This window comes from Oryza brachyantha, chromosome 2, assembly GCF_000231095.2.
Source record: "Oryza brachyantha chromosome 2, ObraRS2, whole genome shotgun sequence".
In the NCBI taxonomy this organism is placed as follows: Eukaryota; Viridiplantae; Streptophyta; class Magnoliopsida; order Poales; family Poaceae; genus Oryza; species Oryza brachyantha.
In genome coordinates this window covers 19,933,925-19,958,295 of record NC_023164.2, presented here as the reverse complement: position 1 = coordinate 19,958,295, position 24,371 = coordinate 19,933,925, and the positions used below count along the sequence as shown (strand labels likewise).

General features: G+C 41.6%; 2 protein-coding genes across 4 annotated transcripts; one reads left to right on the top strand and one right to left on the bottom strand.

The window, feature by feature from the left end:
• Window positions 1–7,735: 7,735 nt before the first annotated feature.
• Window positions 7,736–9,950, bottom strand: LOC102720401. The gene has a single exon (XM_040521130.1). It carries the CDS (start codon window positions 9,894–9,896, stop codon window positions 8,091–8,093), a length of 1,806 nt encoding a protein of 601 aa, XP_040377064.1. The 5' UTR covers window positions 9,897–9,950; the 3' UTR covers window positions 7,736–8,090.
• Window positions 9,951–12,986: 3,036 nt separating this feature from the next.
• Window positions 12,987–20,932, top strand: LOC102719928. 3 transcript variants are annotated; one of them, XM_006647569.3, is made up of 9 exons: window positions 12,987–13,068; window positions 13,281–13,433; window positions 17,742–18,033; window positions 18,119–18,188; window positions 18,299–18,354; window positions 18,646–18,721; window positions 18,810–18,846; window positions 19,274–19,388; window positions 20,405–20,823. In XM_006647569.3, exons 2-9 carry the CDS (start codon window positions 13,418–13,420, stop codon window positions 20,616–20,618), a joined length of 876 nt encoding a protein of 291 aa, XP_006647632.1. In that variant the 5' UTR covers window positions 12,987–13,068; window positions 13,281–13,417; the 3' UTR covers window positions 20,619–20,823. The 3 variants fall into 3 exon arrangements, with proteins under 3 accessions (XP_006647632.1, XP_015688805.1, XP_006647633.1); XM_006647570.3 differs by having other exon boundaries at window positions 13,046–13,068; window positions 13,284–13,433; XM_015833319.2 differs by lacking the exon at window positions 13,281–13,433 and having other exon boundaries at window positions 12,997–13,068; window positions 20,405–20,932.
• Window positions 20,933–24,371: the final 3,439 nt, after the last annotated feature.

The following is a 24,371-nucleotide window of genomic DNA, read 5'->3' as shown; positions in this document are numbered from 1 at the left end:
ATACTAGTTCCTTAAGTAGTCAATCACAAGTTGAGTAATCTATCCTATGATTGAGAAAATTATTGACCTATTGAGATGATAGCACACATCTTGTCTTGAGCTTAATCGATATTATGTGGCAAAGGAATTTGTACATACACTACAAGTTCAGTCGATATGGTCTTTATGTACATTAGAAGTGTCAACATATTATGCCAGGGATTGTTGTTGACACATGAACCAAAAATATATTTTTGGGTCGCACACTTAACGGGTTGGAATGACATATTTGGATAGAGATCTAAATATGGCCTTAGTTTGGATAAGATTTTAATAGAGTTCTTGGTGGATATGAAAGTTCTAGTTAGAAACTCTCTATATTCAGAGGGCGAGGCTACAAGATTAATATAAAGGCAAAAGTCCTAGCCACATATCTCCCCCTCCCCAAGCCAAACCCTAGTTGCGCATGAGTTCTAGCAAACTGATGTCTGGTTTTCCACCCCATGTACTTGTGGATATAGGCAAAGGCGCTAATGTATTGTGGTGATGATCAGTGTGTCCTTACAAGAAGCATATGCTCGCGTGAAGGGAAGATGATCGAGTCGTCAAGTTCGACAACCTCATCTACATCGCACGTGTTTTGTCGAATAGATCGACTCTGACTAGTTCCATTGCCCTGTGTGACAGGTGGGAATAATGATATGTGATATCTAACTTTCATGATTTCTTGGTTTACGCGGTAGAAAATTTTGTTTTATGCTAGCGTAGCCTACCGACAACCCTACAACAACTTTGACGGCCCTCGACAAGAAGGACGTGACTACCACATCATTAGGTTAGGACTTTCGAGTTGATTTATGAGGGGCCAAGCTTAGAAGAAGGCTAGGGGCAGTGATGGCAGTGGCAACGACCACCTCACCAGGTTAGGCTTGTTTAGTTAATTTAGGAAGGATCAGGTTTAAAAGAAGGCTAGGGGGCATAATGGACATGGGTGACGGGAAGGCCATGAGGCATGGTGGAAAGTGATCATGGTGGAGGGTACGTGAAAACAAAAAGGATACTAATTAGGTGTAGCAGAACTAACATCAATAGCCACCATAGATGGAGGGGAAAGACACTGCAGGGGCACCGATGATGATAAAGATGATAGAGGAGAGGGGAACTACATGAAGAGGGGCAAAGGGATGGAGGGAGTAAGCCAATGTCAGTGTTAGGGCTAGATGGCGAGGCTAAACAATATTAGAGGTACCACTAGAGAGACATTGGTGCCACAAGGTGGGAGACCGATGTGGTAGGCAAATCAACGTGAGCATATCTTGCAAGTCAAGGTCAATAGGGATTAGGTACCTATATGAGTTTTGAGTTAGAAGAGTGGTATTCTGTGTAAGGCATTAGATTTAAAACCCAACGCAATTGTTATAAAATCACTCGATTAGATGGGGAAATATCTTGGAGATGTTGTATAGGTAGTACTTCAAACAAGAATACAATTTATTAGATATAATTGTTGCTAAGGCTTTTAGTACTATTAAATGTTCATGCTCCGTTGTGGATAAAAAGGATGTCAGTTTATCTCACATCATATTGTTCCTTGTCATGACTGAATTACATACACGATAACATCGGCTCTACCACCGTGCCTGATCAAGTTCCCTACACCTTCGGTGAAAATGAGCATGCAGCGAAACATTTTCCTTGAAAAAAAAATCAAATAATCACCCCGATGAGAGTAAGTTCAGTAGGTGAACTTACAATTATGAAGTGCCAAAAAAAAGTCAATAAAACACCATTTAGTTCATTTGTAACACATTACGAGCCTAAGCTCCTAATCTTTTCTCTTATGGTTATTTTGGGGATTTTCTATCATTTAATTTTAGATTACTAAAAAGACGTATATAAAAGTTTTATTCATAAATTATTTTTAGCCGCTAATAAGCCTTTTCGCTTATACTTATTCGAGGCGAAGAGATGACGCTTACGTAAGCAGGTCAGTAATTCACAACTTTGCTATGAACCCAGCTGCTGCCCACAGGTGCTAGTATCGATTGATACACTACTACTTATCGAACGAACAAATCTTTAACTTCGGTAGCAAGCAGACCACCGAGTTAAGCCGTGATTAACATCGAGCAAACGGCATTTGCATCACACTGTCATCGTGCAAGTACGCAGACAACGGCCGCTTTAATTTGGTGCGCCCTCTGCTGAAGTCTGACCCGGGGACTATCTACCGGCCCCTATCCTAGCCTGTGTTATAACGCACTGCTGCTTTTCTGGTCGTGGGTCACCATGTGACCCGAGCCTAGCGGACAAACTCACATGATTAATTAGGAGTACACACACCTCTAACTATTTACTGCCAGTTTGTTTGTGTGTGTGTGTGCGTGTGGCTCGCCTCGCGCTCGCGGCAGGCGGCACGTACGTACGCGCGTACCGGCCGGTCCATGCGTGCTGTGCGCTTCGAGCGTCGCTGCATGCTCTGATCCGCTGCCGTCGCCTGCGAAAACGCGGCCAAAGACGCCATGCGGCTGCCGGCTTGCACGCACGTACAGGGGACAGCCCGATGCGGGTTGCATGCACAGCTTGCGCTGCTGCTTGCGAGGCGTGTACGTACGTAGGTGGGTGTGTGTGGCACTGGCATGTGTCTTCTCTGGGCACCGGACGGAAAAGGTTGCGTTGCGTTTATTGGCTGGTCTGAGGGATTAAATGATAAGTTTTGTTTTTTTTTGAGCCACTTAAATGTTAAGTTTGAATGGAGTATTTTTGTATTCGTTTGAAAAATTGAGGATAAAATCTTGTGAACTTCTAACCTTCGTATTTGAAATTTGTGATTCCTGCTCTAATGAGCTCTAGCTTTGTCTCTTGACTCTAGCGACCTCGATGATCTCGAGCTAGGGCATGACGACGATAGATCTGACCAATTAGAATTTGAGATTGGAGTTGGGATGGGATGAGGTGGAGAAAAGGAAAAAGGACGCAAGTTTTCTAGCTTAAAGAAAGGTTCTGGTGGCAACTCAACGGTGAGAAGTGACGATGGGAGGCTAGCTAGGCAACGATGAGTAGTGGTGTCACAAAAGCTAGGGAATGAACGAGGTGGTGGATGGCGGCGGCAATGAGGAAATCTTGGACGAGTGGTATGGTGGTAGATTCAACGGCTAGAGTCACTCGAGACGGAGGAGGAGGATGATATGGGGATACCTTACTAGAGTAGATAGGTGGTCGCAGATGATGAATGGTGTTAGTCGATCCCATAACTAGAGCCTCTAGAGACTAGAAAATGGTGACGTCGGGACACAAGAAGCGAAGGTGACACGTGCAGAAAAAACACTAGAGGAAGGAGGTTGATGAGAAAAAGGACGATGGTGGAGGCACACATATCGGATCTCTCAACACTAGCAGGGCTAAACAACCCGTTGTGTTGGGTGGGATCAAGGAGATTTTTTTTTACAAATGTTGTATATGTAGTCTAAAGTTTTGTTTACAAATGTTATCTTTTTTTTTCTTGCCGTTTCAGAATTTCATTGGTTGCAGTAGAAGGATAATCTGCTCCATTTTCATTATCTCTGTTCTCCCTCCCCTTTTCCTCCACACTGCGAGTTTGCGACTTGGGTATAATGTGGTGGCATCAGATGGGCAAGCAAAATGTGCCGGCCGGTAGCATGGTAGCGGTTGGAGCAAGTCAAGGTACGCAGGTGTAACGTTGGGCCTTTCTATCTCTTCCAGGCACGAACAGCTAGTGCTTCTGGCTATCAAGGGTTTGTGATAATTGCTGCTTAGATGGAAGCCATCCATGAAAGAATTAGTATGGGCACACGTATTCCAAAATGAACTGCAGGCGTGTGGATGCCACGGGCTGGCGGGATTGTCTGCGGCCGCTGCGTTTTAGGCCTCCCACGTGTGTGGAGAGTGGGAGATATGGGGATGGACGGTGCAACATTTTTTATAAATGAATTTCTAAAAAAACTTCAATCATCTCTCTTTTTCTGGGCGCCAATGAACTCGGTACTGAGATCCAATGTTTTGACGCTACGGTTGTTGGCAGCAAGACCCTTTCTCCTAGTAGCCAAGACATACAGAAGGTCGGCGCCAACGTCTCCGACGTTGAAGGTCTATTTGTAAAAAAAATTCAAGAAAAAAGATTAATTCGTAAGAAAATATTTAAAAATAAGTCCTTGGCGTAAGTCCTATTGATACCGAGAACCGATTTCTGGGATAGCATGGGAGTTGGTAGCCTTAGTATTCTCTTGAGGAGCTGGTGCGATGTGCTGTTGTTACTGCTGACTCTCATTACGATTGCTCTTGAGCTTGTCGCCGAAACAACCTTTTACCTTCTTGTGGCTAGCACGGTGACCACCGAGGGCTTGGTGCGATGAAAATAATTTCTTGCAGGCCTTGCACTCAAACATACCATGTGGCACAGTTGATACGTGATGTGGCACCACTTGTGGAGCGATCACCGTCATTTGAGCCATCACAGGTGCGACTATTAAGATTGGTTGTGGCACCAAAAGCATGCTTCTCTCCTCTGCCTTGTTAGCTGATGCATAAGACTCTTGGTCCGTATCTACGACGATGGGCTGCGTAGCATGTGATGATGATGATGATGAGGAGAGCATCACTCTTCTGTTGACGGGGTCGATGGCTGTACTTCAGACACAAAGCCAGTCCCAACGCTCATCAATTTGGAACGTCGGGAGCGCTTCCCTTTAGAACACTCTGTGGCTAACACTAGATCATCACATCGTCCTCTCTATCATCGTCGCAGTCATGGTACAACGATAAATAGGGCAAGCCATCGAGATGATCTTCCTCACCGAAGCTGCACTACAACATATTCCATGAGGTGAGCTCCTTCCCGCAGTTCCCGCATACTCTGCAGTTTCTCAGCCACCCAAGGTTGGCCCGTAGAGCGTACATACGTCTAGTTATTGCTGTTGTGAGGCTCCCGGTCATTGTCTCCGATGGCTCATCGACACCGCCAACAACATCATCATCTCTATCTCTATATAACGAAAACCGGCGGCATATCTCGGCCGAGAGATTGTTCACGTAGCATGTTCCATTGCTAAGTGAGTATGCACCCGCCAAAACTTGCATGTTTGACCAAGCACGGAAATAAATAAGTATTTGTTAGGTCTATCTGCCATCTGCTCGTGGCATATGGACTATGACTCTACTAAAATATTTTTTATTCGATTCTATACTCCTAAATTACAACTAACAGTTTTATGCTATATACCTTGGAAGTTTGGGATTATAAATTTTAGTTTAAAAAATTACGCATCTTAATAAAATTTATAATTTCCATGTAGTTCAATCTTTTTTATATAAATCGTATTAATTTTTAGGGCACTTAATATATTCCAAAATATAATTATTTATTATAATGTATGGTTTAGTAAATAGTAATGTTAGATCAAAAGATTTTATTTTAGTCTTTTTTAATAACTTGATTTAGCATAGTAACCATTAACATGATAAAAAAATTATAGTAATCAACACATAAATACCTATAGTCCTAGAAAATTTAAATTATACAAAAGTCGTTGGGCTAAAAGGGCATCTAGGTTTTGTCTTATACTTCATTTAATTTACATTTATGCCTTATATACAAAACATTTTTATTGAATTGATATATATATATATATATATATATATATATATATATATATATATATAAAAGACAATCTAAAGATAAGCAAACAATGTAAAAACATACACATGTAAAAAATTGAACATTAAATTACATATATTAATACGAGCACTAAATACATATTAATTGTTAAATAAATAAAACACATTTTCATTAGTTTTACTTTATCACCCTAAAGAAATATAAAAATATATATATATATATATATAATATTATTTATTATTCTAACCAATAGTTAAAATTACGTATTTATTTTCATGATGGTTTGTTTTTTATTTTTTGATTTGGTTTAACATATACTACCTCCGTTTTCATAATGAGTTTGACTTTTTTATTACGGCGTTTGACCATTCATCTTATTTAAAAATTTAGTATAAATATAGAAAAATAATAAGTCATGCTTAAAATTCGTTTGATAATAAAGTAAGTTACAAGCAAAATAAATGATATTTTCATATTTTTTTGAATAAGACAGATAGTCAAACATTGCAAGCAAAAAAATCAAACAACTTACGTTATGAAATGGAGGGAGTATGTGGTTCTTTATGGTGTATATAATATTTAAATACAAAAAAATTTATATCTAATATATTTGTGTATTGAATATTTCAATTTATAAAGTTTGTTTTTATAAAATTATGTGTATATTTTTATGTATGATGTTTATATTATAACATTTTATATATAAGTTCTATAGGCATAATATTTATTGTATGGAGTTTATATCTATAATATTTTATGTGTAAAATCTATACATATAATACTTAGTGTATAAAGTTTGTATATATAACATTTACTCTATAAAATTTGTACGTACAATATTTTATGTATAAATTTTATATGTGTTGTGACCCAAATTCACGAACACGAGTGAATATGTGACGTGAGTAAATACCTTCGCCTACTCAAGGTGAACTCAGACATATAAATGCTCAAATATCCTCATATTGTATTATATGGTTAATCTTGAATTTTACGAGACAGGGATACATGCTTTTATAGCCAAGAATCCCCTTTACAGTTACAAGAATGCCCTGGAGCGATTACTAATAAGACACAAGGGTATTAAGGTAATCTACTAGTGTCTTCGGACCACTTTGCAAGTTGTCATTAGCGCTTGAGTACTGGTCCCAAGCATCTAGCAAAAATATTCCCATGAGTCTTGGCCGATAAGTTTCGTCTTGCTTCGAATGCTCTTGCTCCTCTTGCATGAAGGCATCTGTGCAATATGTATATCATGTACATGTTCATGATGCATATAAAAAACAATTGTGTGGGGACAATGTGACTTACTCGTCACATGTATACACTCGAATACACTCTTTAACACCTGAGCATTAAGACACACATATACACCAGAGCACGTACATATATCAAAGTCTGCATATACACACGAGAGTGCATATATCTCCAAATGCATATAAACACGAGTATGGATATACAACTAAGTATGCATATACACATCAATCAACTTTGTTAGCTTAGGTGAATAGGTGTAAGCTGACCATGTATCAATAATATGTATAAAAATGTGTCCGTACGATTTATATTTATTCGCTGGTAGAAGAGGCCCACGAACACCCATGCATAAGACCAACCCCCAACCATTGCCGCTCGCTCCTCCAGCGTCGGGATATATTTCATCTATTATATGTTATCTAATAATAGTATTATTTTACAAAAAAAATATGAAGAGAGATTAACCGGAGAAATATCACCCCATAAAGCATGTGAATTTAAATATTGTGTAAAATCGTATGTTTTATAGAGATATATCTCATACTAATATATGTTTATTTTTTATTTTATTACCGAAGACATGTTTTCTATTTTGATGTTGACTTTTGAGTTGTTTGATCATTAGTTTTATTCAAAAACTATATATATAATTATTAATTATTTTATTATGATTTGAATTATTATTAAAACACTCTAGGCATGATTTATTATTTCGTATATTTACATAAAATTTTGAATAAAAATAAATAGACAACATATATTGAAATGTCAACGATGTTAAAAAACCAACATTGAAACAGTGCAAGCAGCAAATTAATTAATCGGTTAGTTACAAAATAGGAAAAAAAAACTCCATCAAAAGCATTAAGGAAAATGAGGGGGAAACTAGACACAAGGCTCCTAAAAGGATCGTACAGCAAGGAAACCTTTTAGAATCAAGCTTGCTAGCCTATTAATTTACAGTCCCCTAACAATACGTTCACTAAATGTTGCCTCATACCATAGGAACACAATAATTGATCCCTATACTGCTAATATATTACATTGGATGTATACATATATATATCCCAATCATATAAAGAATTGATATAGTACGTACACTAGAGTATATATATACCAATCGAATTAGCACTAGTTAATTAAGTAATTAATTAGTTTCTTCGTTCGTTAATCTGCATGACCAGTTGATCACGGTTGTGAAACCATTGTCATCTCCCTATCACTCCTGCGTGCTCTTTTCTTTGCTCTCCGACGAAATTCCAATGCCAACCTGCAACCAGGGCATCGACTCCCCTGCCACGTTCATGTCCTTGAGGTCACCGATCTTGGCTCTCTTGGCGCTCGTGCTGTCCGCTTCGTCCTCTGTGGCCACGTCACCCGCTGCGTCGTTCACGCGGCTGCTCGTCACGGTAGTTTTGTTCACCTGGCTCCCGTTGCTGTGACCTGTCCACGACTGCAAGTACACCGACGCCGCGGCGGCGGCGGCGTTGAGACATAGCGCGCCGTCGTTGAGCCCTGCAGCCTGTTGCTGCCTGGCCTCAGTCAACGGATTTGTGGGTATGTTGAGATCTAGGATGCGCTGGTCGCAAGCATCGAATATTGGGCGGCCAAGGGTGAGCTGGTGACACATGGCGGCCACCATGGCATGGTCTTGGGCAATGGGCTGGAGCTTCGTGAGTGGGTCTGTCGAGCTCGACGTGAGCCAGTGGCATCGCTTGTGGCCACCAAGGGCTTGCCCTGACGTGAACACCCGGTGACAGATTGAACACTCATGCACCTTCCCTTTTTTCTTAAATGGAGAGACGGTGGCCGGGCCTAATGCTGGTGCAAGGTTGTCGACCGCCATCGTCATGGCCATATCCGACACAGGGGTGGCAATGACAACTTCGTCTATGCCAGCACTCTTCCCCTTGATATCAGCATCGACATTGGGACTTAACATGCTTGCGTCCGTACCGATTTCTGGGATGGCATGGGAGGTAGTAGCCTTGTTATTCTCTTGAGGAGCAGCTGCGACGTGCTGTTGTTGCTGCTGATTCTCATTACGATTGCTCTCGAGCTTGGCGGCGAAACAACCTTTTACCTTCTTGTGGCTAGCACGGTGACCACCGAGCGCTTGGTGCGATGAAAATACTTTCTTGCAGGCCTTGCACTCAAACATACCGCGTGGCACGGTTGGAACGTGATGTGGCACCACTTGTGGAGCGATCACCGTCATTTGAGCCATCACAGGTGCGGCTATTGAGATTGGTTGTGGCACCAAAATCATGCTTCTCTCCTCTGCCTTGTTAGCTGACGCACAAGACTCTTGGTCCGTATCTACGACAATGGGCTGCGTAGCACGTGACGATGATGATGAGGAGAGCATCACTAGAAAGTTGGCAAGATCTTCCTCTTCTGTCGACGGGGCCGATGGCTGTACTTCAGACACAGAGCCAGTCCCAACACTCATCACTTTAGCACGTCGGGAGCGCTTTCCTTTAGACCACTCTGGGGCTAAACCTATATCCTCACCATCGTCCTCCCCATCATCGCCGCAGTCATGGTATGCCGATGAATGGGGCAAGCCATCGAGATGATCTTCCTCAACGAAGCTGCACCTACCATGATCTAGCAACATCTTCCATGAGTTGAATTCCTTCCCGCAGTTTTCGCATACCCTGCAGTTTCTCAGTCGCCCAGGATTGGTCCGTAAAGCGTACATATGTCTAGTCGTCGTTGTCGCTGTCGTGGGGCTCCCGGTCATCATCTCCGATGGCTCACCGCCACCACCATCATATGGAGACGACTGCAAGTCATCATCATCAATCGTGTCGTCACGGCTAGCCCCGTCGTCGTCGTCGACGATGCCGTGCGCCCTCATGTGGCCACCCAGCGCGCGGCCGCACATGAACCCCTTCTTGCACACCTTGCAATGGTGCTTGTACGCCAGCGGCAGGGGAGGAGGAGGAGGAGGCGGCGGCGGCGCCAGGACCAGCCGCAGCGACTGCGCCGGTGGCTGATGGTTCTCTGCGACCATCGCCATGATCGCACCCGGTCGTCTGACGACGCTTTATTTGAGCAGTGGGCAGGCATGCGGTCGAGGTCGATCGCGAAAATCCAAATGGAGAGATGAGGATGTTATAAATGTGAGCCCAACACGGCGCTACTAAAGATAGTGGCAGTGGAGCAATAGAATAGGCATGCGTCCGTGAGCTATCCAGTGCTTGTATGTGGCTGCCATGCTTTCCGCTGGTTAGCACTGCATGCGGCCCACTCTAATCTGTTGCTTTCTTGCGATTGCATACCAAAGAATCCGACAGTTCCGGCTAGCCCTTGTTACTATTCTATCCGCATGCTGATTTACATACATAGTCAAAGGTTTGGAATTTCTTAATGGTAATAAAGGAAAAACGGCTATGCGTACGACAGTATCGTATGAACCATGTATAATGCACACGGCGCTAGCACACACGCCACAGAGCAGCGCGCCGCGTTATGCGGACGGTACGACTCGTAATAAAGTGCTTGCCATTTGGGTGTGGTAGATTTTTATACTTTTTAAGGTTGTTTTTGAGATGACTAAATGTGGAATTCGATAACACTCGGTAAGATTAGGTGTGGTACTCGAGATGGGTGATGGGTTATTAGACATTGAACAATTTTTTTTTATTACGAGCGATATTTATTATGCCACATTTTCATCCATAAACTATCATACTTTTAATATATTAACAAATAGTGTTACAATAGACGTATATAATTAAGAATGATAGTATTTTATTAAGTATGTGTCGTAAGAGTCTATACAATTGTATAGGCTATATAGGTCAAGGGAGAATTCTTTTAACCAACTTATTATTTCCTTTCTTTGTCTTTTATAGTCGGTGGTTGTGCGCTTTGTGCATCAAGAGAGAATAGGGTGGATGGTCAATCGTTTCATTAAAATTAATTATAAGCAAAAAAAACTTACTAATGGTTAGAATTAAATTATGGGTAAAACTTGTATACACATGTTCTTAGTGATCCTAAAAGAAAAGACGAAAATAAATTACGATAAAAACCCAATATCAACTCCAGATTTATATTTTAAGCTTATAAGCATAAGTGCAAAAATAAATGCTTACACTTTTATGACATTTACAGTCAAATCTTACTATGTAAATTTCACATCCCCACCATAATTCTTTTAGGGAAGGATACATCCAAACAACTAAATTTGAAATTAGCTCATATGAAAAATTGAACTCAAGACCTCAGTGTGCTATCTTAGATCACCGTAAACACTACCACTTTTTTTTAGTTTTTGCTTATGTTTATAAGGCAAAATTTGAATTATCAACCTTAAATTTAGAGTTGATTTTGATGTTTTTTTCAATGAAGTTTATTTTTCTATTTACTTTTATATTGCTAAGAATATGTATATAAAAGTTTATTCATAAATTATTTTTCGCTTACAAATATACCGTTTGGATTTTTATGAAAAACCAAACAATCACCCACACTACATTCCCTTTCGCTCCCCACCATAATTATACACATCTTGGGTTGTAATTTTTCCTAGGGCATGTCAAATAAGACGATAACATATTTATTAGCTCGTTTCAAGAGCGGGTAGGTACGGTAAACTCTGTTTATGGCTCGATTAGTGAAGAGGCTAAAAATAAGAAAAGAACCAAACGGCGGCACAAAGACAGTGCAGAATACAGATTGGACAATAGTAGTAGAAATTTTGATTGATTTAGGAAGAGAAACTCTGTAGCTAGGGCTGCCAAAGGGACGGGTTGAAAGGTGAGTAGGAATAGTTTCTACTACTCCCTCTGTCTCATAATATAGAGAATTTTGACTATTCATTTGTAATTTTTGATCATTCGTCTTATTCAAAAATTTAGTGCAAATATAAAAATTTATAAGTAATACTAAACTACTTTTAATAATAAAGAAAATAAGAAACAAAATAAATAATACTTTTAATTTTTTTAATACGACGAGTAATTAAAGATTATAAACAGAAAGTTAAAATCCCTTGCTGTTTGGGACGGAGGGAGTAGTGTTTATTGGTTGCATCGGGTTGGGCTTATTGAGAAGAAAGGGTCTAATTGGGTTGAAACGGGCAGACAATTTCTTGTTTAGAATGGGTTTAATATTGTCGAATGAATCTGCTCCTATCCCTAACTGGCTTTCCCATCGTTGATTGTCTAAGAGCCCTTGGCATCGAGGAGCCACGGAGGATGCTTAGTGCTATAAAAATCTTAAGGTTTTTGCGAGATTATTTCGATTTCGAAATGAGCCGAGCACGGGTTGTGCCAAAGCTCGTGAACTTTGTTGAGCCAAACTCGAGCTCCAAATGTATCTGGCATTATATATATTGTTATTTATTTAATAAACTAGTATATCAAACATACCATTTGTATGTATCGGCACCATGATTTAGCATGTGTTTGACATCATTTATTTAGTATCATTCATTTTTCTCCAAGTTTGTTAATGCGGTCAACTAACTAGAAATAACTAATTTTATCAGTATATTATCTTTAAATAATGTTATATCACTTATGAGCCAAACCTGGTAGTTGAGCTTTAGCCGAGCCCACTTAAAAGCTCAAAGTGCACACATGCTGGTTGATTTTTCGGCTTTGACACCAAAAACAAAAAATTGAGATGGAGATGTCAGGATAAAGAAATTAAATCCACCGTGACCTTGACTTTATCATGTTCTTCTCTAATAAGAAAAAAAACAAAAGATATAAGGAGGAGTTTGTTTCGAGGATAGGTAGAATCTAAACTGTCTAGCTATTAGGAGATAAAAACCGGGTTCCTAATAGTGTTATAAATACAGACAAACAGGGATGACAATTTCCCCACGGATAAGAGCCGAGGTATGGTTTATACTCGTCGGAACCAGGTATACTAAACTTTAAAAACTGGAAAATTAAAGGCCAATATGGCTAAAAAGCCCATTTAATCGTATACCAAACCCGAATAGTCTAACATTACTTTCTCTCTCTCTCCCTCTCACCCTCTCTCCCGGTCACCCCCTTCCTCATTCGCTGGAGCAGGCGGCGGCGGCGGCGCGACGGGCGCGGCGGGGCGGCGCGGCCGACAGTGGGCGCGGTGGTGGGGCGTCCGGGGCGACCGGCGGCGGGGCGGCCGGCGGTGGGGCGACCCGGGGCGGCTACCTGGCAGCGCGGCTTCGTTGTCCTCCTCCGGCGGCGACGGTGAGTTCCTCGGTTGCAGCCCACTCCTCTCTCTGTACTGTTTTTGCGGGGCGACGGGCCCGTTCGGGGCCGGCGACCTGGCGGGGCCGGGGCCGTTCTTGTCCAACCCAGCCCCGACCGCCCGTTGCCAACCCTAACAGTGGAGGAGGTGATACCCAAATCCATCATACAAACAAAAGAAACCCTAATTTCTCGATCACTTTGCTCGCTAGAAGGGAGCCATGAGGTAATCTCGAGGCCGTTGACACCCATACACAAGACTACACCATACTGCTACGACTACTATACAGCAGAAAAAAATAGAGGAGGAAAGAAAGAACAGAGTAACAGGAAGATCAATTCGAATTTTATGGCTTCTCAAGCAGGTCAGTGAACCAATTTATCCGCATCAGCAGAGGTGATCAATGTTAGACTAAGATCAATTTTAATTGGATTAGATAACCCAACAGCACATATTCTACTAGATCTTATGTCAAGCTTGAGCCTAGGTAAGGTGCTCGACCCATTGAAAGACAACATTGTCTGCCAGACATGGTTCCCTTATCGTCGGAGGCTGGGTTACCATACCTTGCAATAAGCGTCATTGCCATACAGTAACCGTGTTAAACCGTAATAAACCCAAGCAAAGTTTTATAAATAAATAAATTAGTTTTCAAATCCATTTGAGTTTATTGTGGCATTACTGTTATTAGTGTTGGTATTGAAAACCTACCGTTATAATGCCATAAATGTGGGATCATATGCAATTTTCGAAGTGGGTTTCGCTTAAATAGCATCGTATAAAAAGGTTCATTATAATGCCATTCATCAACGGGTCTACGTGCAAGTACCATTGTTCTCTTCCTCCCCAATTAAAACATTTTGACTCTTTTTTCTCAATTTGACTGACAAAAAATGACCTATCAATAGGGGTTGCCAAAAATAACAATAACAAAATCTAAACCAAAAGCAGATGAACTGTTTTTTTTCTGTCAGGTTTCTTACTAACCAAAATTAATTCAATGAATTCAATTATTATCCTTGGTTAACTGAGAAAACCAAATTAGTCAAAAAGCCCAACTACCCTGGCAGTATAGGCCCCAGCACACTAGGTCCAAAACTATGCAGGACCTAACTCCCCTATCTTGTTGCCACCAGTCCCTACCCAGCTGACTCCCCAAGCCAGACCCCTACTTTTAACCATGCAATTCCCCTGTAGGGTAGCAACTAAAAACACCCGAAATGCTCCACGCCTGCTCTTGAAGGTTCAGATGCCATCACATGCATGCTCCCTCTTCTCTTGTCTCAGCACAAGCTAGGTTGCCATGAGTCGCTATCCCATGTTTGCCAGCGTCCTTCCTCGTGCTCTAGCGGCAGCGGCAACGCCAACGCCAACGCCTGTGCCCCACTCCCAGATCAACTGTCCGCCACCTCCCCTAACTGTGACACCGATGAGCCGTTGACACCTTCATAGGCAAACCCCAGCAATGACCATTGACGTCAAGGAAGTAAACCTTGCTCCTCTGAAACCGTTGCCTTCCCCAAGCCTCACCACCTACCCCATCCACTATTGCCCCCCAACAAAACCCAGGGATGGGTCCACCATGTTTCAAGGGTATTCAAATGAATATCCAACATTGCTAACAAAAAAAGGTAAGGGTGAATAAGCAATATGATCTCTAGAGTTTGTTTTCGAGGTCAATTTAATCCTTGATATTTTAAATTGATTAAATAAGTCCTTAAAATTTACCATTTTGTTTAACCCATTTTAAATAAGTTCTTAGACCCACCAAAAGTGTCATGTGGGCATGTTGCGGTACATCCACATACAAGGATGATGAGGCACATCCACATGATGTTTTTGGCATGTTTTTGGTGGGTCCAAGGACCATATTAAGCTAAATGGTAAATTTCAATGACATGTTTGACCGATTTGAAAGTCAGAGACTGAATTGAACCCATAGCGAAACTTCATGGACCGTATTGACTATTCACCTTAAAAAAACAAATATATTCACGAAGAGAAGCCCAACAAAAAAGCCTGGCAGGTCGGCTCGCTCCACCCACCTCCTCATTATGCAGGTTCAAGAGCCCAAAAAGGTCCAATAACCCTAGTTCCCCTCTGTCTCCAGCCTCGTCCCTTCTCACCGACGCACGAGCATGAAGCCGCTGTCAGAAGCCTGTCGGGCATCGGCCGTACCTCTGCCGCCCTGTCGAGCCCGCAGACACTCGTCGCTCCGCCGCCGCCGGTCCCGTTGGCCATCGCTCTCCCCCGCCCCACTGCCCCGCCGTGGCCTGTTGGCTGCCGGGCGCCACGTGTGACCCGTCAGTGCGTCACCCCTGCCCGATAGCTGGCGCCCGCTTGTCGCCCCCGCTGGACCTGCCTTCACCTCGACCGCCTGCCGGTCGGCCGACCTCGCGCGCTGCTTCTGGCAGTGCCTGCAGCACCTAGGGGCATGTGCTGCAATTCAATTGAATCAAATTGTTAGAGGTAAGTCCAATCTCCCAATTCTCCATACCCCCAATCAATTACCGGATTTGAACCCAGCGGTGTAGTTATTTTGAGATGCCTCTTGATTTGCACATGATGAGATTAATTGCAATTGCAATTGCAAATGTACCAGCTTCTCAGTTCTGAAAGCTGAAGTCAGTACACGTTACTGAAAGATGAATACGGATGCAAATAGTAACATAATTGATGTTCTTTGCTAAAGTGCCACAACTTCTTCTAAATTCATTATTGATTTTCTACTAGTTCGCATCGCACCAAAGAGATACATATATGTACTAAACCAGCTAACTAGAAATGTATTTCACTTAGGGCAAAGTGCAAACTATGATTTGAAATGGATGGATCATGGATGCCTTTACATCTTGATCTGTTATTTTATTGGTGGGATGGAAGCATCCATTCACAAGGTCATTTTGAAAAATAAGCAGTGTCATCTTGAGCTCAATTATCAAACACGGATCAAATTAGTGACGCGCATTTTGAACTGCATGATCAGATCCAATCAAACTTCCATTCAAATCACATCAACTTGCCATTCCAAACACAACAGCTGGCATTCCAAATCTCACTGATGCATGTTTTTTACAGGCAGCTGCCACTGACCAATATACACAAATAATTCATACATGTTGCTGCCATTGCTCAAAATCTCACTGATACACATAACTAACACACTGGGCACCACCTCAGCTTACCCAACCGAGATAGGGCGCTAGCGCATTGCGACATTCCATGCACCATCTTGCTCCGGCAGAGAAGCTTCTGATTCTGGAGGACAAGACAGAGGCCACCAAGGAGCTCATGCCGGCAAGATGTGTAGAGTCCAGCTAGATTTGACTGGGGGTGACAATGGCTCTAGGTACGTGGCGTGGACTGGGAGGTGGCAGTGGGTCAAGTTGGCAGCGACAAAAGAATGCAGAGCAGACCTGACTTGACCTGGTTAGATCGATCCAGATTCTATACCAGAGTAGTATCATCAATTTAAGTGAGAAGACAAGGAGCAAACTGATTTTAATTTGGGAGAAACAGAAGAAATTTCATTATAGTGAAGACCCATTGCTTGAGTGACATTTTACCGAATCCCATTTGAGGACTGGCGTTCCATAGAAGCCCAATTTTGAGGATGGCATAATCCCAAATTTCTCTGTGACTCCGCCCTTTGCAAAGCCAAGATCTCTGATCCTCTTCGCACTCACGCGCACCGCCGGCAGCTGGCCATTCTATGCCTGTCTCTGTCGCTGTCGCTGCCTCAGCCACAGGTCCTCTCTTCCATGTCTCCATCCCCAGCTGCCCTTGACCCATCCCTGTACATCCAGAGTGTTGCGCCCGTGCGCTGGCTGGCTGGATTCAGGAGTGCCCTAAACCCCAGCCCCCCAGCCCGCAGGCATAGGGTGCCGGCTGGCGGCCGCCGCGCACTCGCCTAGCCCTTTCCTGCTCTCTCCCCTTCCATTCACCTCATTCACTGATCGGAGCCGACAGATAACTAATTAATTTTTGTCTCATTGTGTAATAAGTATTTGCCAATTTGTGACTTGTGTATTGTTTTAATTTGTGGTGTAAATTATAGCCTGTAGAATCAATTATGGTTGTGATTTGTGAATGTGAACAACTTGGTACTTAAATGTTAAACCAATGGATTGTCCTGCACAACTTTGCGTGGGGCTAAATACATAAAAGTATAATTGGGTTTGGTATTGAACTGTTAACTTTTGATTCCTTAAATATAATTGCAATTTATATACAATAGATTTTAAAAGTAAAATTGGATTTGATATACAATTCTGGTATATATTTCCTTAGGTATGATTGTATTTTCCATACTTTTTTTTGGAAAGTTTGATTGGTTTTCATATGCAACTCTTAGCTTCTGTCTCAGCAGGTAAAATTGTCTTTCATTTTGTTGGCTTAAGGGGATACTTAATGAGGCTTTGATTGATCGGTTTGCTTGTGAAAGTAAATTTAAGACCAAGGAGAGTACTGACTGTTTGATCCTCAGTTTATATTTTTCATTACTGTACCGGCTTCTGTATTTTGCAATTTTTTTGTCAAAGGGTTCAAGCACAAGTAGAATAGCTTCTTTGTTGTTTTTTTTTCTAGATTTGTACTAGACCTAGCCCGCTTCTTCACCATTTCTGTAACAAGTCTTGTCTTACTCAGTGACTTTCTGTAATGGTCCATTCAGATAATATGATGGACAAGGTCACACAAGCTGTTGAGAACCTGAAGGAGGAATGGAGTCAAACTGTTGTGCAGCTTGAAGGGTGCATTGCTGCAATTGAATCATGTGGGAAGATGGGAAAGGGGACAGAGGAAGCAAGTTCCCTTCCTAGGTTGAACGGTTCTGCGCAGGATGCGCTGCAATTGCTCAACTCACTACAGTGCAGGCTTGATCCTCTGGCAGAGCAATTACCCACTTTTGAAGAAGTGCAGTCTGGCCAAGCAACCTTGCAGTCATGGAAGGAACAGTATCAGAAGTAAAGTGTTCTCTAGTCCCCCTTCCCTCTTGTGTAATCTTCCCTAGTTTGTTTGTTTTTACTATCATTTATTTTCTGTTCACAGGCTACGCACAAGGCTGAGGAATGCAAACCTACAAGCTAATACAAACATTAAAAAAGCTGCTCAAGAAGAAGTGTGTGATTCTTTTAAGAGTGATATGTTAGTTTGATTGTTAATTGCATGGGTGATGTATGCTTCTTTGCCATTTATCGTGCTCTCACTTTCTAATTGCTCTTTCTCTAGAGGGAGCTTCTTTTAGGGGGTGGAGAAGAATCTACCGTCCGAAGGCGTAATCTACAGTAAGTTAGTTGTCTCCAGGTTTCCTTTAACTCTGTATTTGGAATATTTGAGTGGCTGCTCTGAGTATTTGATGGTTTGTTCAGTTTACATGGTTGTTCATTGTGAATATAGCTTGTGTGAGAAGTCACAAAGTGGCTTGTGAATTTTAATTCTTTCTATAATCTGTACTCAAAAAAGTTAGTGAATGTATTTGTTTTGTATTAATATGGGCATGAGTCGTACTGTTAAAATGACACTACATTTTATTTTGGAGAGCAAACAACTAAACACTAACCTACATAATGATTTAGGACAAAGGCTGGGATGACGTCTGCTGCAGAAAGTATAACTGAGAGCCTCCGCCGATCTCGCCAATTGATGGTTCAGGTTAGCACACCTATGTTCAATTGATGTATCATATGCTGATAACTTCCTGCTCTTAAAATTCCAACCTGAGTGTTATACATGTATACAGGAAGTGGAAAGAAGTGCAAATACCTTGGCAACATTTGGTAGGTTCCATGTGTCCTCTAGGCTAAAAATTCATCGGTTTCATCTCTATCACTTGATAGGATCAATACATGTAAAATCAATATGACACATCAATTAATAGTGTAGTTTGTAAAATTTTATTGGTGTCATGTGACACCATGAAAAGCCCCTGGCTCTTCTCTCCTAACTAAATCTTTATGCAAGAGGCTCACTTGTAGTTTTATTCTTTTCTGGATTTTCTTAGACCTGTCATGGAAAGATTAATTCCATGTTGTGAAAATGTCTCTTTAACAAGATTAAATTACCCTATTTTTATTACTCATAGCTGAGTTATTATAAAAGACCAAGTGAACTTTGCTTCAAGAACTATTTATTCCTTTTCTGCTGGAGTACTGCATTTTTGGAACTATTAAGGCAAAGTTGTAAGCTAACTTCAAAAATATGCAGATGAATCAACCAGTGTCCTCCGGAAGGCTGAAGGTGAATATCAAGGACACCGCTCTTTGCTGATGCGTACCCGTGGTTTGCTATCTACAATGCAACGGCAAGATGTTCTTGATAGGTAAGTAGCTTCCATCAATCTTTCATATGGCTTACTCTGAGATGCATGGTGTGCACATGTGGCTATGTAGTCAAAATCTGTTTTCCATTCAACAAAGATCGCAAAAACACATCTTCACATAACCCATGCGTTAACTATCAACATTTATATTTGGATGTGGCCTGTATGTTCAAATTTTTACCCTAGCTTTATCGCTAACCTTTTGTAAAGCTGACTCTTGTTCAACATGAAAAGGAATGTTATCATTAGTCTGTCTATGAAAATTTTGCCAATAGGCAACTTCCATTTAACAGGATCATTAGTTTTTATACTCCTTTTGAACAGTCATGGACAGTGCACACAGTTCATATCTAATCCGACAATAGTTATCTTGTTTTGGTGCGTGTGATGTTAATATCAATCCGACAGAAACGTTTGCCACGTACAGTGCAATTCGACTTGCAAATAACAACAAAGCTTTGAACCAAATAACTTAAGAAGATTAACAATTTGCATGAAAGGAACAATGACAAATGCCTTTCTAAAAAGTTCTCTCTAGAAGCCATGTTCAAATCATAGTTAGCAATCAGTCTTTGAAGAATCAGGTCTATCGAGAGCACCTTTTTTTTCCATGCGCTGGATGAACTTCTCACCTTGTTGCAGATTATTCTGGCTTAGTAATGAAGAAAAACATATTTGAAGATTCTTTCCTAGGATCATCCAGTTTTTTGTTCTTATCAGACTGATTCTGCTGCAAAATGTGAATTGGCATGTATCCCAGCAAATAGCTGACTTTCACATTCCCTGTAGTGTTTTGATGTGGCCAGGATGCATATTCTCATAATTATGTTTGTTTGAAGGAGTACACAAAATACAATGAGACCCTGCGCATTTATGTTGCGTTACTCATTCTTAATAGTTCTATCATGTGGAAAACAAATGCTCATTGATCTACCAATCACCTTGTTTTACTAATTCAATTTCTTATCTGCCAGACAAGTTTCTGCCTGTGCAAACTAATGTGCTCTGTTTACCAGGATCATCCTTACCATTGGGTTTATCATTTTCTCCTTGGCGGTTCTATATGTTGTCTCACGACGTATTGGCCTTTTGACATTGCAAAGGAAGCTGGCTGATGCCATCAGATCAGGCTCAATATCAGCTGAAGACGTTATCGCAAAATTCCAGCATGGGCCTGCCCCTGCTGTTGCACCTCCTGCTCCTGCTCCTCCCATTTATGATGAACTATGATTTGCTTATGTGCATTGTTTATACATTGTGATCCAGAAGCAACCATCAGCATCAGTTATGTATAGAACCTTTTAAGACTTCTATGTTCTGAGTACATAAGGTAGTAACCTTTTTACTCGAGAAGTGCAGGAGCTGTGTGTTTCAAGTAATACTGCACATAGAGGCTATGATCTTGAACGGATATTATTGTCAGCCTTGTTCGGTTGAAATTTTTAATAGTTCTGATTGCACTGTTTTTCAGTTTTCACTCTATTGAATTAATTAATTTTCACCGGAATGATCTTCACTGGCATTTTGCTTCCATCTATTCGTCATGGAATACCAAGCAACTGGGGCGAGTTTCTATTGCCAATTGCATTTGCCTTACACTCAACCTTCGCATGAAAGTAAGTGGAACTACTGTATTGTTGCACCCCGTTGGATGCTACAACCTGCCACGTTTTTGGTTGGGAAGTTTGACCATGTTAGCCTAGCTAGAGTCTCGATCATTATCGAGTATCATAACCAAGGTTTATGAAACCATTATTGGAGTCGTTTCTAGTAGTAGCTGGTAGTGTGGTTATCGCGTGAAAACTGTGATATCTGTCTCCTAAAAATTTGAATTCAAACTTCACGGTCCTCCTAGCTTCTTTGTGGTTTTCTTGGGAATTAGGGAATTATCGTGCGGTTTAGGCTCAAAATTGTGGCCTATTTGGTCCAAAAAAATATAAATGAAAAATCCTTAAAAGTTAAAAAAGTTACAGAAAAATATGAAATAAATAGTATGATATATTTGGTACATGTATGATATATTAGTTGGTAAATACAAACATTCAGCATGAGCTTTGCTAATTGACATTCAAATAATTATAAATGATAATTTCTAATTGAACAATAAATATGCAACACAATTGAAATTCGCTATAACACGTAGCTTTTGCACAAGAGTTTTTTAGTACGGTTTCACTGAACAAAGGATCCCCTTTTTTCTCACATATATTCTTACCGTGTGTAGGCTATATAGTGTTGTATTATCTCATCCATAGATTATATATGTGGTGTTTTGATATCAAATGGATTTGATATAATCAATACGATTTTTTGAATTAGGGCTCGAATGAACCGTGTCATTCATGTACCTTGTATTAATTTTTAATCGGTTTTGCCTTATATTTTGATCATATAAACGTTATTTTCACAAAATTTCATCACCGAACTGCTCTACAACTCTATATTTATTACTAGGATTTTTTAGGTTTATTTCCACAATTTGTTTCAAAAATTTTGAATTTTACTGAATTTTATTCGAATCAAATTACTGGTAACCGCTACCACGCTGTGGCGGTTTAACCGGTTACCCCAGTAACCGTGATGGTTACCACCGGTAAACTAAATCCTGATCATAGCTACATACTCTTGCTAGAATTTACTCTATGAAATTTGTGCCAGTTTGCCACACAAACCATCGTGACATGCAAAATTTCTGATAGATCAATCCTAATGAAGACACTAATCATGATTTATATATTCTCTATATCAGTAAGAAACTAGTACTAGGCATCCTAATGCTTAACAAATTATCACCAGTGTAGCTATGTATGTCTGAATCCCACCATAAATTACCCCAACTAGGATCTAAACTCTAAAATTTGTAGATTTAGAATAATTTCATTACTAAATATAGCTTTGTGATATTTCACCATAAATATATAATTTTGTAATAATCTGAAGGTTAAATCTATTGTTTCATGATATATTGTTTTAAATCTATAGTTTTATAATAGTTTAATTAAAATTTGTAGTTTTCCAAAATGTACTCTATTTTACGAATGAGAGCGTTCTAAACTACCAAATTTGGTAGAGTAGTGACTAGCGAGGCTAGAGTATGTTTGATTTGTTTTTCAGCTAAAATTTAGTAGGGTTGAAAGTGTTAGGAAACTTTTAAAATGTGTCCCTGTTATGCATGGAACTTGAGATACCTAATGATTATTACAACCAAACACTCACTGACCAAGTCTGCACATTATATTGGATTTTGCTTTTTAAAGCCAGTCTTTTGGGAGCAGTCGCATAGTGCAGTTCTCTCATCTCTACTTATAAATGGATTCCGCCGAGTAACTTTCCTCTAGCAGGATCCCTGACGTAACTTTCATCTAACATGATGACTAATATATAGATTTCACTTGTCAATAACAACAAACTATGTATTCTTTCCGTTTCATGTTATAAAACTTTCTAACCTTGTCTAGATTTATATGTGTGCTAATAAATTTAGATACAGAATAGGACCTCAAAGAAACCCCATTCCATGCCGCCGGCAGTGAGGAGAGGTGGCTAAAGCAAAGGCGTCACATCGTGGCAGCAAACCAAATCTCTCCACTTGTCCTCTTGCTCAATTACTCGCTTCACATGGGAGCACCCCAAAACGGTAGTAGGGCCAAGCCCGGCCGGCCGCCCAAGACCCAAAAGGAGCCGACGCGATCGACTATGCATTCGACGGCGGCTGGTCCCCCAATCCATCCGCCATGGCATCGCTCCAAGCCACTCACTCCACACCACTCCCCTACTGGAAATCTGGAATCGCAGTTGCAACCGTCGGCGTTGGGCACACGCAGGCAATAACGGCAGCAGCGGCACGGGTAAATTAAGAGATCCTGCTCATTCACGCCACGTGTATGTACGTATCTGCATGCACGGTTGGATGTATTCATGTATATATGCATGTATGTATGTTAAAAGAGACGCGCCGACACTCACACTGGATGTTGCGAAAGAAGCTAAAAGCCTTGGGAAACTTTCGTGCTGTGCCTTCTCGTAGCTGCGATTCTACCGTCGTGTTGTTTGTCAGGTCATGGCAGATTAAGGGTACGAACCACCCAGTCAGTCACTCCGACATGCTGCCGCTTGTTAGCAGTTAGCACCACGTTAGCACAGTCGCGGGGACCAGGCAAACGACGCCGGTCGGTAACGTACTACCCCACTAATTAACAAGGCAAATTGCGGTACATTCTCTTTTTTTCCCCCGTCCCAGTTCTCAGCCGCGTGTGAAACGAGACAAGTGTCACCGAAGAGGGCCGGGGTAGTAGATGGATGCATGGAAGGACAGGATGGATTAGAAATTTCGATGCTGCCAATCAACATGTTCCGGGGTTTTGACCACCAAATCTCGTGTCCGCGCCGCGCCGGAGCCGGGGAAACGCACGGCCTGGCCACCATGTGCGCCGTAGCTTTCAGAGCCCTTCGCCCCCCCCCCCCCCCCCCCCTCGCGCCACCGAGAATCTCTCCACATGCATGCCGCTCTCGCGCGCACGCCGGCTGCACGATCGCTCGCGCGCCCGGTTGGTGGTGTTTGTGGTGGTGGCCGCCGCCGGCTACACGCACTGTTCGAGACGGAGTGCTACAGACCAACCGATCGATCGATCGATCGATCGGGAGAGGCGCGACGGCGAGATCGATGATTTTAGCGCGCGGGCGGGGGGAGACAAAACGGGGACGCGGAACATGCGAGCGGTCAGAGCGCCCTGGGGGCTCTACTGTGTGTCGTTCGCCCGAAGAGCGATTCATGTCAGATCGTTGTCGTGCGCCGCTTGGCACGCACGCACATGGAGGCAGCCAGCCATGGCCCATGGGAGGATCGCGATCCTGACAGTGACTAGGTAGCGTCTTTTGTCATCGACCACTGCTCGCTCGAGCTTCCGTGGATAATTGTTTGGTATATTTGTAAGTGAAAAGTAATTTATAAATAAAACGTTTATATACGTGTCCTTAATGATC

Bases quoted from the DNA above. Each gene is read 5' to 3' on its own strand.
- LOC102720401 (XM_040521130.1), bottom strand. From the start codon at position 9,896: ATGGCGATGGTCGCAGAGAACCATCAGCCACCGGCGCAGTCGCTGCGG.
- LOC102719928 (XM_006647569.3), top strand. The intron at 18,189-18,298 runs GTGTGTGATTCT...CTCTTTCTCTAG, and splicing joins AAAAAGCTGCTCAAGAAGAA to AGGGAGCTTCTTTTAGGGGG. The intron at 18,355-18,645 runs GTAAGTTAGTTG...ATAATGATTTAG, and splicing joins GTCCGAAGGCGTAATCTACA to GACAAAGGCTGGGATGACGT.